This window comes from Acinonyx jubatus, chromosome D2 (assembly GCF_027475565.1).
Source record: "Acinonyx jubatus isolate Ajub_Pintada_27869175 chromosome D2, VMU_Ajub_asm_v1.0, whole genome shotgun sequence".
NCBI lineage: Eukaryota > Metazoa > Chordata > Mammalia > Carnivora > Felidae > Acinonyx > Acinonyx jubatus.
Window position 1 is genome coordinate 5,861,657 of NC_069393.1, and position 14,283 is coordinate 5,875,939.

General features: G+C 36.9%; 1 protein-coding gene across 6 annotated transcripts in view; it reads right to left on the reverse strand.

The window, feature by feature from the left end:
- Positions 1-14,283, reverse strand: part of ARID4B (AT-rich interaction domain 4B) — a 149,505-nt gene that overhangs the window by 56,216 nt on the left and 79,006 nt on the right. For all 6 annotated transcript variants that reach the window (XM_027046921.2, XM_027046918.2, XM_053207213.1 and 3 more), the window contains exons 7-8: positions 12,988-13,079; positions 4,511-4,649 (exon numbers count right to left, since the gene is read on the reverse strand). In XM_027046921.2, the coding sequence (XP_026902722.1) occupies positions 4,511-4,649; positions 12,988-13,079 (231 nt within the window). The remainder of the gene's footprint in view (positions 1-4,510; positions 4,650-12,987; positions 13,080-14,283) is intronic.

Below are 14,283 nucleotides of genomic sequence, written 5' to 3' on the forward strand. Positions count from 1 at the left end.
TAGCTCTGAAAAATGACAATGGTACATAAAGGCCATTTATTCTCACCACAGGTCAGAAAGGAGCTAGAAACAGGTGAGTTCTAATTTCGTCTTTAAAAAGTTAGTTCACATTTTCCGTAACAGCAACTGCAGTGCACCAGGCATTCCTTAAATACTGACGGCACTGTGAATAAACTCACTGATGAAAGTCTGCTACATGGGGCGGCTGGGTGGCTCAGTTGGTTGAACGTCTGACTTTGGCTCAGGTCATGATCTCACAGTTCGCAAGTTCGAGCCCCACGTCAGGCCCTGTGCAACCGCTAGGAGCCTGGAGCCTGCTTTGGATTCTGTGTTTCCTTCTCTCTCTGCCCCTCCCCCATTTGCACTCTGCCTCTCATTTGAACATAAATAAACATTAAAACATTTTTAAAAAAAGAAAAAAGTCTGCTCTATGTATTAGCATCCAAGGAAACTTCCTTGTCATTTCAAAAAAGTCCTCCAGTAGGGACGCCTGCCATGGGTCGCTCAGTTGGTTAAGCGTCCGACTTCTGGTTTCAGCTCATAGCAATGATCCCGCAGTTTGTGAGTTTGAACCCTGTGTTGGGCTCTGTGCTGTCAGCGCAGAGCCAGCTTGGGATTCTCTCTCCCTCCCTCTCCCCCAAAATAAATGTAAAAAATTTCTGAAGTAAATACTTAATATTTGGTCTAATCATGCTATAGATACTAACTACCACATCAGGGTACTGTACTAGATGCCAGAGAACACAGAAGCCCAGACAGTCACCGCTCCTCCCTACACGGAGCTTGTACTCTAGTTGGGAAGACAAGCACTAAGTAAGAGAGTACACACTGATTTAACTGCTATTGCGTTAAGTCCTTATCTAGGTAATCAGGGACCACTTTTTTTTTTAATTTTTTTTAATGTTTATCTATTTTTGAGAGAGAGCGAGCGAGTAGAGGAGGGGCAGAAAGAAAGGGAGACACAGAATCCAAAGCAGGCTCCAGGCTCTGAGCTGTCAGTACAGAGCCTGATGTGGGACTCAAACCTACACACTCCAAGATCGTGACCTGAGCCGAAGTCGGACGCTTAACCGACTGAGCCACCCAGGCACCCCACAGGACCGCTTCCTTGAAGGCACAACATTTAAGCTCAGCTTTCAAGGCTGAGTAGGAGGTGGCTTGACATGGGATGTACACGTACGCATGTATATGCAGCAAAGGAGTGCACTGCAAGCAGAGGAAACTAATCACAGGAAGCGTCAGAGACAGGAAGCAGTGGAACCCTGTTCCAGAGAGCAAAAGGGCAGTGTGGCTAACTTTCTGCCTGGAGTGATTAAGAGAGATGAAAAGGGTTCAGATTTTCTGGTTAATTCTTAGAATAAAATCTAAAATCTTTAAGGAAAGGCTCTGAGGAAGGATAATGTTGTAACTGCTTTGCCTTTTAAAGAATTACTTAGGCGGTGCCTGGCTGGCTCAGTCAGAGGAGCAAGTGAGTTTTGATCTCGGGGTTCTGAGTTCAAGCCCCATGTGGGACACAGAGATTAATTATTTAAATAAATCCAACTTTAAAAAAAAGAATAGGGGCGCCTGGGTGGCTCAGTCGGTTGAGTGTCTGACTTCAGCTCAGGCCATGATCTCGACTGTCCCTGAGTTTGAGCCCTGTGTCAGGCTCTGTGCTGACAGCTCAGAGCCTGGAGCCCGTTTCAGATCCTGTGTCTCCCCGTCTCTCTGCCCCTCCCCCACTCATGCTTGCTCGCGCTCTCTCTCTCTCTCTCTGTCAAAAATAAACATTAAAAAAAGAATAAAAATAAAATTAAGTTACAATTGTTTTTATTTATTTATTAAAATGGAATTAAAACATCCAGGTGAGAGGTGGTGACTTGGCTGCAGAGTGGTGGCAATGGCAAATTAAAGAAAAGAGAACTATGAGAGATAATTAGGGAAGTGAAGAGATGAGCAAGCAGAGGGATGCTCAGGTTTCTGTCTTGTGCAAATGATGTCATTCACTGTGAGAGGAAACAATGGAGAAGGGCCAAGTTTCGGAAGAAGGGAGGAGAGAATACATTTAGTTTTAAATTTATTAAGTTTTGAGGTGGCTGAAAGACATCCAAATGGAGATACTAAATAGAGAGATACCCAAGTCTAGAGCTCACAATGGAGGTCTGAACTGTGATATAAACTTGGGAGTCAATAGCCTAAATACTAAGGGTCTCAAACTTAGGTCTAAAACTATGCATAAAATCTACCTTTTTTTCCTCATGGTTTTTGCAGTCCTCCACTTGACCAACTGAGCTACTGAAGGAATCACACTTTCTCATGGGTTTCAAAAATTACATATATGATAGCTTTGGCCGATGCTGCTGGTGGTGTGTAAGTGGGATCACTTTCCATTCTGCCACAGGAATGATAATCCGTATTTCATCCTGTTCACCCATGTATGTTCTTTTCTTGGTCCCTAAGGCATTTCAGTTTGTTAACTCTGCAACCAATGCTATAAAAGGGGATGAGATCACCCAAAAGAGAATACAGAGTGATATATTCTGAACCTTGAACAGCAACATTTCAAGGTTGGTTAGAGGAGAAACCATGAAGGAAACTGAAAAAGACAACTGCATGAGTCATGGAAGCTAAGATTTCCTTCTCTTAAAATGGGGGTAAATACCACTTATCTTCAGTCTCAGGAATAAAGGAGACTGTTTATACTGACAAGCTCAGCACAGTGCCTGGCCAGGGGAGATGCTAAACCCATGGAGGTTGCTCACAGGTCCTGGGAGTACACGACTGTTTCCTAGCATGATGTTACTAAACACTCGTAAAATTTACTCAGTTTATAAAAACTAATTTTAAAAATTGAAACCCAAATACTATTTATGTTATTATGTCAAGATTGTTTGATTTAGAACACAAGTTTACACCCTAGTTGACAAAAAGTACTCATCACTGTCCAAAAGATCTCACTTTGGGGGGAAGGATTACATATATGAATAATTCTAAGATTCTTTAAATGATAATGAGATGGTTCCTAAGCAGATTACTGACAATTCAACATCATAAATACTTAAATATTTTTCCCATCATCAAGAAAACTATTCAGAAATTATGGTGAGAGAATCATAATACTGAATATACTAACAGTGAAAAAATTAATATTCCTGTTGTTTTAGAAAAAGACACAGAGACCTTTTTTTAAGTTTATTTATTTTTGAGAGAGACAGAGCATGAGCAGGGGAGGGGCAAAGAGAGAGGCAGACACAGAATCCAAAGCAGGCTCCAGGCTCTGAGTTGTTAGCACAGCCTGGGCTGTGGGTGCCTGGGTGGCTTAGTTGGTTAAGCGTCCAACTCTTGATTTTCAGCTCAGGTCATGATCTCACCGTCTGTGGGATCGAAGCCCCGTTACTGGCTCTGCGCTGACAGCATGGAGCCTGCTTGGGATTCTTTCTCTCCTCTCCTTGCCCCTCCCCAGTTCGTGCATGCACATGCTCTCTCAGAAACAAACAAACAAACATTAAAAAACAAAACAAAACATGTTTTCAGGGGCACCTGTATGGTTCAGTTGGTTAAGCATCCAATTCTTGATTTTTGGCTCAGGTCATGATCTCACTGTTCCTAAGATAAAGCCCTGTGTTGGGCTCTCCACTGACAGGGTGAAGCCTGCTTGGGATTCTTTCTCCCTCTCTCTCTCCACTCCTCCACCCCTCTCTCAAAATAAATAATTAAACATTAAAAAAAAAAAAGTTTTCAAAAGAAATTCTTACAAAGAAATCTTAGTGCTTAAGGAAAAAAGCAATGATCTCATACGTTGACACTTAAGTTTTCAGTTTATTACCCAACTTACTTCGACTTTCCAATACTCAGTTTCCTTATCACTAAGTGAGGATAAATAATAATACCTGCCTCATAGTCCCTGTAAAGGTCTTAGCACAGTCCCTGCATACAACAGGCATCCAATAAATACTGGATGGACAGATGGATATATGCAAAGGTACAAAGATATCATAAAGCATTTATATTTATTAAAACAAATAATTACCCTCTTTAGTTTTAATTATAAAATACAATGTTAAGTTTTAACTGAAAGAACGGGCATTTACTGGGCAATTATTTTGTGCAAAACACTGAACGGAGCTCAGGATAAAGAATATAAAACATGTTCACTGAAAAGGAGGATAGACAGACATCATTTTAGTTAACAGTAGAAAAAGAAAGTCTCCTCTTCTGCAATCTTCTGCATGATGAATTTAGGAGTTGTGAAAATTTGCATTATGACTTTTCTACCCAAAATAGAAAGAGAAGTATAATGAACTCTCATATACCTAGCCTCTAAAATTACCAAAATTTGGCCTTTCTTGGATGACTTCAAGAGTTCTTGGTACTCAAAGACAATTTTGAAAGTAATATTTGTGTAAACTAAATGATGCTAAAACCATTTCCCCACTTTGTACTTGTGAAAAATACTAGTAAGATTATCAGTTGTCCTCTTCATGAACTTAAATAGTTGAAAGTTAAACTCTTTAATACTGAAGTTACTCACCAATGCAGGAAACCACAGTGCTTTCTTTTTATCCAAACTAACGAAATCTACACATACAACTTTTCCTAGTAGCTCATCAATCTGTTTCCTATCATCCTCATCTTCATCACTGGAGGATGAAGAAGACTCTTCCTCTGGTCTAGGAAAAAAAAAAAAAAAAAAAGATATTTCCATTTATCTTCACAGAGAATGAGCATACCAAGCTGATAAATACAGGTATTCCAGAAATCTTATCCCATTTTCAAAAACCTACAGAATGGCAAATTTAAATTTTTATATAATTTTCTAAATTTCTAAAGAATAATAAAAAGGGTTATCATGAAGAGAAAGCACATCATTTTCCTAAAAATCTCTTGGAAAGAACACAATACTCAAAAAGCTTAAGGCCCTATATGAAACATCCCAGTACTACAAAAAAATACAGTAGATGCTAGTCTCAAAAGAGTTGGGAGTTCCCAAGATATTAAATTTTATACTCCTAGTACAAAGATAATTTTAAAAAGAGAAAAAGATTTTTATTTATGGGGAGGTTAGGGTGGTGGAGAAGACAATCTGCTAAGAGATCAGCATTGCTATCCTTAATATCAAATATACACAAACTAGGCACTGACAAAATGTATAATACTGTTATTTTGTTGTTTTTTTCTATAACGTTGTTATTTTGTATTACATTAAAAATTCCTTTCAGTTTACACTGTATATTGGACTACTAAATTAGAAAGAAGTTACCTGTCCACAGAAAAAGAGACTATCTAAAACTACCCACGTGATGTTATACAAAAGTATAGTAGAAATGAAAACTAAAAAAGAAAAAAAAAAAAATCACACAAAACAAACAAAAATTCTACCTTTGAATCTGGTTCTAAGAAAGCCCACAATCAGTGTTAAAGAAAATAAAGATTATGACAATGACGGCTCAAAATGCTCAGAGTAAGTAAAGACACTAAGAAATGAATACACAGGGACTCCTGGGTGGCTCAGTCAGTTGAGCGTCCAACTCTTGATTTCAGCTCAGGTCATGATCCCAGGGTCATGGGATCAAGCCCCATGTCAGTCTCAGTGCTGAGTGTGGTGTATGCTTAAGATTCTCTCTGTCTCTCTCTGCCCCTCTCCCCTGCTTGCTTTCACTCTCTAAAATAAAAAAAAAAGTTTAAAAGAAATGTTTAAAGGTTTTAAAAAAAGAAATAAATAAACCATTGCAATGTACGTTCTTTTTATAAAATAAAATTGAATAATGGCAAATACTGATTACCTACGGGGATGAAAACATTTTTGAGATACTCAGCAATGACCAAGTTCACGGACAAAAAATGTAAGTTGAAAAATCATTTTAAAACCTTAAACATGATTTATCTATTTTGTTGACTGGCATAAATCGAATATATTCTAAATTTGTCTCGATGCCTTTCCAAAGGGATGGAGATATAAATGTCACTCCTTTATATTTATACACTTCAACGTAAATATTTTTTAAAAATCCAAAAAAAACTATTGTAATAAGATTAAACATTTTAGAACAATATGGGAAATAGCACTATTTGATTTCAATGATCAAGTAACTTAAAACTTTTCTCCTGGCAGAAACAAAGCAAATTTTCCAAGTTTGCTGCTGAGAACCAGGGTACTTCAAATGACACTTATAGTAATTTAACTGCTACTCAGAAAGTAACAGAAGGTAGGAAAAACCAATACAGCTTGGTATTAGCAAAGCATAAAACCTTAAAAATAGACACACAGCTTCCGGCAGTCATGACAGACTTCCCAAGTCTGAGTTCTACTTGATTACAAGTGTTTCTCAAGGGCAATGACTTTTCTCTCTCCACTTTCTAGTGGCTGTAGAACACAACCAACCTTAAAACCATAATCACTGCTTTTTCAAAGCAGTTATAAAAAACTTATTCAGCTAGGATTTAATAGACACCCTTTAAGACATTATCATTAGCAAGACAGAAAGTCCCAGTATCACAGATAACATAGATCACATCTGTAACACAGAGAGAGAAAACCGGGCTTTATTTGCCTAACAAGTCATCTGCATCTTTATGAAAATTCTCATTTGTTTCTTAAGACTTAACAAGAATGAAGGCTTCAGACATGAGAAAGTTACATATATATATGTATATATATATAGATGTATGTATATATATAAAAAAGGGCTGCCTACATAAAATACCTATCCGCTTTACATACTAAATGTCCAAGTTCCACTCTAAAACCATTTCCCATTCATGGACTAGATTTCTTCCCCTCGACTCCCCAAATGAAGACTTTGTTCCCACAATGCTTGTTTCCCTCTCCTGTGTCAATTTTTCTGCCTCTGCTATATTGAGTCCTATCAGCATACCCTTATTTCCACTAACATGCTTTATTTCTCCCACTTAAAAAAAAAAAAAAATCCCCTGCGGCACCTTGGTGGCTCAGTCGGTTAAGCAGCAGACTTGGGCTCAGGTCATGATCTCACAGCTCGTGGGTCTGAGTCCCCAGCTGGGCTCTGCACTAACATCTCGGAGCTCAGAGTCTGGAGCCTGCTTGGGATTGTCTCCCCCTCTCTTTGTCCCTCCCCCACTTGTGTTTGCTCTCTCTCTCTCTCTCTCTCTCAACAATAAATAAATTAACAAACATTTTAAAAAGAAAAATCCCCTGACCTCACTTTCTCCACCAGTTACTAGCACCTCATTTTCCTACTCCCCGTTTGCAGTCAAACAGAGCCTGGAATGCTCTATTCCCCAGACATTTGGAAACACTCAACTCTTCTAAGTCTCTGTTCAAATGTCATCTCAATGAGGTTACCCTGACTGTCCCATTCAAATTTAGAATCTGCCCGTCCCAATCTCTCCTTTTATTGTTTTCCCACAGCACTGAAAAATCTATCATGCTATATAATCTGCTTAATTCGTTCTTACGTTTTCTCTTTCTGACCCATCTCCCCCGTATGAGAGAATATAAGCCTCAGGGCAGACATCTTATCAATGCCTGTTTATTCACTGATATATTCCAAGTACCTGAACAGTGCTTGGCACAAGCATAGATATTCAATACATTTTTGCCGACTAAATAAATGGAACTGGATAGATTTCTTTCTCTCTACTATGGTATATCTAATTTTATTTCTCCTGAAATCACAAAATGTAAACAAGTGGCATAACTTACACAACCAGTGTAAACCACACCATTATATGCACCTAGGACCCCTTTAACTTCTCCTCTTACAGGAGTTTGGTCAGGAAATAACTTACACAAGACAAGCACTCAATGAACTGATGGAACAAAAATAAATGAGCATCAAAAGTATTTTAAGGGAGCAAATACAGAGCAAGCAGAGAACCTGCTTGGTTTTTATTCCCCTCTGACGTTGTTGCTTCTTTGGTAGTAAGAAAGTATTTGTTTACTTGAGCCAGAACAAAATACTGTACTGTCTTTGTGAAATAACATCTGATGATGCCACTGCAAACAAAGCTAATTACACAGAAATGTTTACAGGCACAGACCAACAGCTAATTACTTAAAGCTGATCACAATTAACTGTAAGAGTTACAATTATAAATTAATTTTTACCATTAATTGTGAATCAAGTAAGAAGAACTTAAGACAAGACATGTGCCAAAGAACAGCAAATGATGAAACACAAGCAGAAAACTCAGCTAGGAACTTCAGAGGCTCAATTTGGAAATGTAATTCTGACTTCAATGCTCCTTATTATTTCAGGCAAGTAACTCAGTTTCAAATTTTACACACTAAATTAAAAAGCTGTTTTCCCCTAAGTTTTATCAAGAAGGAAACCAGAATCAAATTGTCATATCAAAATAAAACAGCAAATAATTAAAAAGTCTTCCAGAATTCGACAGTGGTACTGGTTGCACAGTCTGTGAATACACTAAAAAACAAGGCACACTGTACACTTTTCAAGGGTGAATTGTGGTATGTTAAATGCATCGCAATAAAAAAAATTTTTTAAAGATCTGCAGACCTGTAAATGTCAGTTACAAATCACTAGTTTATTGGGTAAACTTTAGCGCTGTCAGTGAGTAAAATCTGTGCCCATAAATAATTGCTATCAAGAATCATTATGGGCCTTATTATGTTTTATTCTTGTTCTGAACAGGAAAAAAAAATGGCAAGCAGACTGATTTCCTACTGTAGCAGCTGCATATATACTTTTGCCTCATTACTGGAAAACACTTTGAGGGGGTGAGGATACACCGATTTTTCTATAATTTCAGGCATTCTATTGTTTAGGCAGAATCAAACAAAATACCTGTATACAATGGCTAAATTAAGGGAAAATTTCAACTTGCTTTAAAAAACTAGAGAATAATAATCTTAAGAAAATACTTGAATACATTAGAATTAACTAAAGGTAGAAGATACATAAAATTCATCTGAAGGAAGGTGTCAAAAATCATCAATTTTTGGAAGAGCTGGAGGCTGATTTACTGGTATGTGGATTAACAGTTGTTAAAAGAAAATAAAGGTAGTGGTATACCTAGGAAGTGGGAAGAGATAACTTCATTGATCTTTGTACAAAATTACATTTTATTTATTTTTTATTTTTATTAAAAAAAATTTTTTTAACGTTTATTTATTTTTGAGAAGAGACAGAGCATGAGCAGGAGAGGAGAGAGAAAGAGGGAGACACAGAATCTGAAACAGGCTCCAGGTTCCGAGCTGTCAGCACAGAGCCCGATGTGGGGCTCGAACTCACAGACCGTGAGATCATGACCTGAGCTGAAGTTGGATGCTTCACTGACTGAGCCACCCAGGTGCCCCTGTACAAAATTACATTTTAAATGACAATCAGGGAACCAAAAATGAAGACTTTTTTAGTTGAGTAATGAGAGCAGAAATGAAGGTCAGATAAATGACCTTAAGGTCCGAGTCCAAGACTCTGTTGTAGAAAATCACTCAGAAAGGGGAGAAAGAACTTTGAGGAAGTATAATTAAGAAGAAGGTAATTTCCAACTGTGGTAGTTGCCTGTAGCGCCTACATACTACGGCATAAGGTGCCAATAAACAAGAACATTACGTGCCTTGGCCATGAGAATGACCACAATAGCGAGCAGGAAGGGACAGCAAGCCAAACAAGGTGACGGATGAGCAGGGCGTCATTCCCTACAAGTTAATTCTCAACCTTCGGTCTGCCATACATCGCACATACGTAATATAATCCCAACAGCAAATCTTTCATTATTCGCAACAGGAAAATCACTTACTTAGACATTTGCTGGAGTCTTTAAAAAGCAAAGATCAACTTGCTCAGTGACAACTGCATGCTTTAGTCTCATCTTCAAGAAAGGGAGACCTCAGCTAATAGATTTTTTAATACATCATAATTTGGGGTCACTTTTGTAGATCACTCTAGGTGATAGTCTATAAACGATCTTTAAATTTATTTTTATACGTCTAGATCACAGTTGAAGAAAGGTAAAACATGTCTAAATATTAGATGCCATCTTTTTCAAAGTTTAAAAAGAATTTTTGATAGATACAAAAAGTTTTTCCTGCAATATATAATATAATATAACATAACATAACATAACATAACATAACATAACATAACATAACATAATATAGAAATGTTGTTTCAAAAAATTCAAATATAGGGGTGACTGGGTGGCTCAGTCAGTTAAGCAGCTGACTTCGGCTCAGGTCAAGAACTTGTGGTTCATAAATTCGAGCCCTGTGTCAGGCTCTGTGCTGAAGGCGTGGAGCCCAGAGCCTGCTTCAGATTCTACGTTTCTTTCTCTGCCCCTCCCCTGCTCATGCTCTGTCTCTTTCTCTCTCAAAAATAAATTAAAAAATTAAAAAGCAATATAAAAAAAAAAAGTAATTCAAATATACCCCAAAACAGTTCTACCTATCAGACATAAACAATAAGTAAGCAGAATTTTTATAAACTCACACATAGACACATTTTATGAATGAACTCATGTTACATACCAATAGTTCATGAAAATTTTTTCATTCAATTCATGATGTATCTAGTATTTACATAGTGCTTCCTATATAAACACTTTAAGAATTCATTTAATCTTTGCAACAACTCTGAAAGATAGGTAATATCTCAATTTTACAGAGGAGAAAATTGAGGCATGAAAAGACCAAGTAAAATGCCCAAGGTTATACAGCAAGGAAGTGGCAGAAACAGTTATTCACACCCAGGTCACCGACTCCACAGTTCACACTCTTAACAACTGGGCAACACTACCACTCTCAAAAGCTAGAGGAGAAGTAGAAATCTTCACTAATGAAATAATTTTACATTAAATACACCCCACCTCACTGTTCTGACATCATGACGCATAATTAGAAGTTGACTACTAAACTATGGGAAGACTAATGAGCAATGGTAGATAAAAACTTTTAATATACAATTGAAGTCATTAATTTTCAAACAGACATCAAAAGATTTATCTTATAAGCGCTTCAGTGAATATTTTATGGCAATGTTAACAGCCCTCGAAAAAAGTGATAACATTATTAGATCACAGTAACATCAAATAATCACAAAAGGTCTCTTTCATGTGAATAATGCCATCATACATTTTTCATTTATTTTTCTTCCTGGATAGAATTTTTCAAATTTTAAACATCATATGCACAAGAGTAAATAATAGTTACGCCCTGAGTACCCTAAAAATAATCAAGTCATCATCAAGTCATCAGCAAGCTAAATCACAAGTGAGAGAAATTATTCACTTAGTAATTAAGAAAAACATTTTCTTAAAGTATCAAGAGTTAAGGAAAAAAAAAAAAAAAAAGCATGGCCTGAATCACAAGTACAGTAGGAAAATACTATTATCAAATATTTTTTCAATGCAAGTATCAGTCTTTCCATTTTCTCCCTCAATGAGACACTATTTACTTACTGTTAAAACTAACTTGGAAAGTAACTGAAGTACTACTCTATCTAAGTAAGAGTCAATCAATGAATGGGTAAAGGTCCATGGAACATGGGTGAGTTCAAGTCCTGGTCCTTTCCTTCCTGTGTTCTTTGGATTACTTATTGTGTATGAGGACAATTTCCCCAGTTTTTAGTATGGGTAAAAGCAATACCTATCTTCAGGAGTTTGCTGTAAGGCTGAAAGTAACATGAGACACAGTGCTTACCCCAGTCCTGTCTCCAAAGCTCGGCCACAATTAGATTTAATACCTAACTCAAAATACTGAATGAAAGCATTCACTTACACTAAAGATTTCATAATCCAACTCACTATTTATTTTTAACAGCTACTCTGAAAATATTTGGGCTTAGACTCATTAAAAATTTGTTAATTTTATCCAAGTAAAATGTTCAAAATTGTTTCTGAAACAACCTCCAACAGAGTAAATTAAAAACCCATCCCTTCCAATTTTCTTCTCCTGCTCCTGTGGAGGCAACTATGTTTTTAACTATTTTAGTTATTTCTTTGAGAGTTACTGCCTTATCTCTAAAGAATATTCTTATACTGGTATTATACATTTTAGACATTATTCTGCTGACTTCCTATTGTTACTAGGACTCAACTTTTATGTTTAAGACACCTCCTCACCCTCCATCCTATATTAAGTTTTCCTTTCTTAGATAATTTCCAGGGGGAGTTACTTAATGCCTTCGCTATTTGTTCTCTATTTGTTAAGATGATATCTTTAATTTCCTCCCAGTGTTTCATTATATCAGGTAATCAAGTCCTCCTTTTTAATAGAGACTTCAATTCCTCCATTCTGCCTTCTACTGACTACCAGCATCTAGTGTTAATATGGAGAAGTCTGATGCCATTCTGCTTCTCAGTCCTTTGCAATAAATTATTTCTCTTTTGGCAACTGTTTGAAGATTGTTTCTTTATCTCTGATGACCCCTTTGATCCTGTGATCCTTTTTAATGTAGAGTCTTTGGAGCCTAAGCACGTCCCATTAAAAGTAATTTGTTAGGTAGAATATATGTCACAACTGCAAGACATAAAAATAAGTGATGGTTTCTGTCAAGGAGATTATTAGGAAGAGAAAACAAATACTACAATAACAACAACAGGTGAAATACTACCTTTGACATGAGATAAATGCACAGAATTTAGAGGGTTCAGAGGAAAGAACACACATCTGTTTTCAAGGAAAGAGCAGGGAGACACAAAAAGTTCACATAAAGGTGGGAGCATTTCTGTTGGAGGACTGAATGTGTGAGTCAATGACATGAAAGGGTGGCATCTGAGAAAGAAAAAACGAGCATGAATAAAAGCATGATATCAGGAAAACAAAGGCTGTATTCAGCGAATACTGACCATAGCATCAAGATACATGTAGGGAGAAATGGCAGGCAGATATACACCTGTTAAGGTTGGCTGAGCACGGAGAATCTCAAACACCCGTGCTAAGGAGTCTGAAATTACTATTAGATCCAGTTAGCATTTTGCAAATTACAATTTAAAATTAATAACTATTAAAACAATACTAGAAGGAGAAATGAATTCAGGTTCAACTAACAGTTATGAAAATGGACTTACATATGATTAGATCTTCTTCCTCTATTTGTTTTCTTTCCTATGACTGGAGTGCCAAAATGTTCAGGGTTGGTGAGTGGGAGCTGGTCTAATGTCTGTGGGTAAGAACATAAACCCAGCACAGTTATTACGTTGCAAGTTCTTTTTCCTTTTTAAACCAAATCAGTTTAATATGCTTAGATTTTAAGATTAAAAACTGCCCCCAAGGAAGACTAAAACACAACTTTCCTAAAGATTGAAATTGTCATTTCAAAGATATTAGAATCAAGATGAATGAGCCCACTGCTGGAAAAAAAACAAAAAAGAAAAAGTGAAAAGAAATTTATTCTTCTTTCCACATGGTTTCGTTATCTATTTGAAAGCTGACAGACTTCTAAGAATGATTAAAATACAAAACAGACACTAGAAAATAGATTTCAGAGATAAAAACCTACATGTAAGGACCTAACACCTAAACTGGGACCAACTGCTACTCAAATTTCTCTTTGTTCAAAGGGAATCATAATCCATAATATAGAATTCTTATAAGTAACAAAATCATCCCAAAAAACGCATCAATTGCTTGGAAAACGGCTTTAGATAGGCTGTATTACTACTTTGCAAACATTTTCTACAATAAACCTTTTTTTTAAAAAAAAAAGAAAACGTAGGGGCACCTGGGTGGCTCAGTCAGTTGAACGACCCACTTTGGCTCAGGTCATGATCTCACAGCTCGTGAGTTTGAGCCCCGCATCAGGCTCTGTGCTGACAGCTCGGAGACTGGAGCCTGCTTCGGATTCTGTCTCCCTCTCTCTCTGCCCCTAACCCACTTGCATTCTGTCTCTGTCTCTCTCAAAAATAAATACACATTTAAAAAAAAAAAAGAACAGAAAAGCAATGTAAAACTTAGCTTTTCTACATTTAATTTCCCCTTCCTTTTTAATCTGCAACATCCAATACAGTGCTTGGTATGAAGACAGTGATCAATAAGAAAACATTTCTTCTTGTCAACTGACAGTTCACGTCAAACCTTTGTCCCTCACCCCATTCTAAAACAACGATTTCCAGGTGAGGAACTGGTTATTGATTAAAAGCAGAATGAAGAAAAAAGGGATTTGGGAATGATTCCCTTCATTTCTCAGTATCCAGTATTTCTTAAATTTTTCTTGCCATCATTTCCTGAAAAGGTTTCTGTATCTAAAAAGTTAAGGTATTGATCTAAAGACACTATCCCAACTAACTTCATTCTGAGTATCAGTTTTGATAATATTCCTACTTTCTCTGCATTTTTAAGATCTTTCACACAAGTGCTATTCCTTT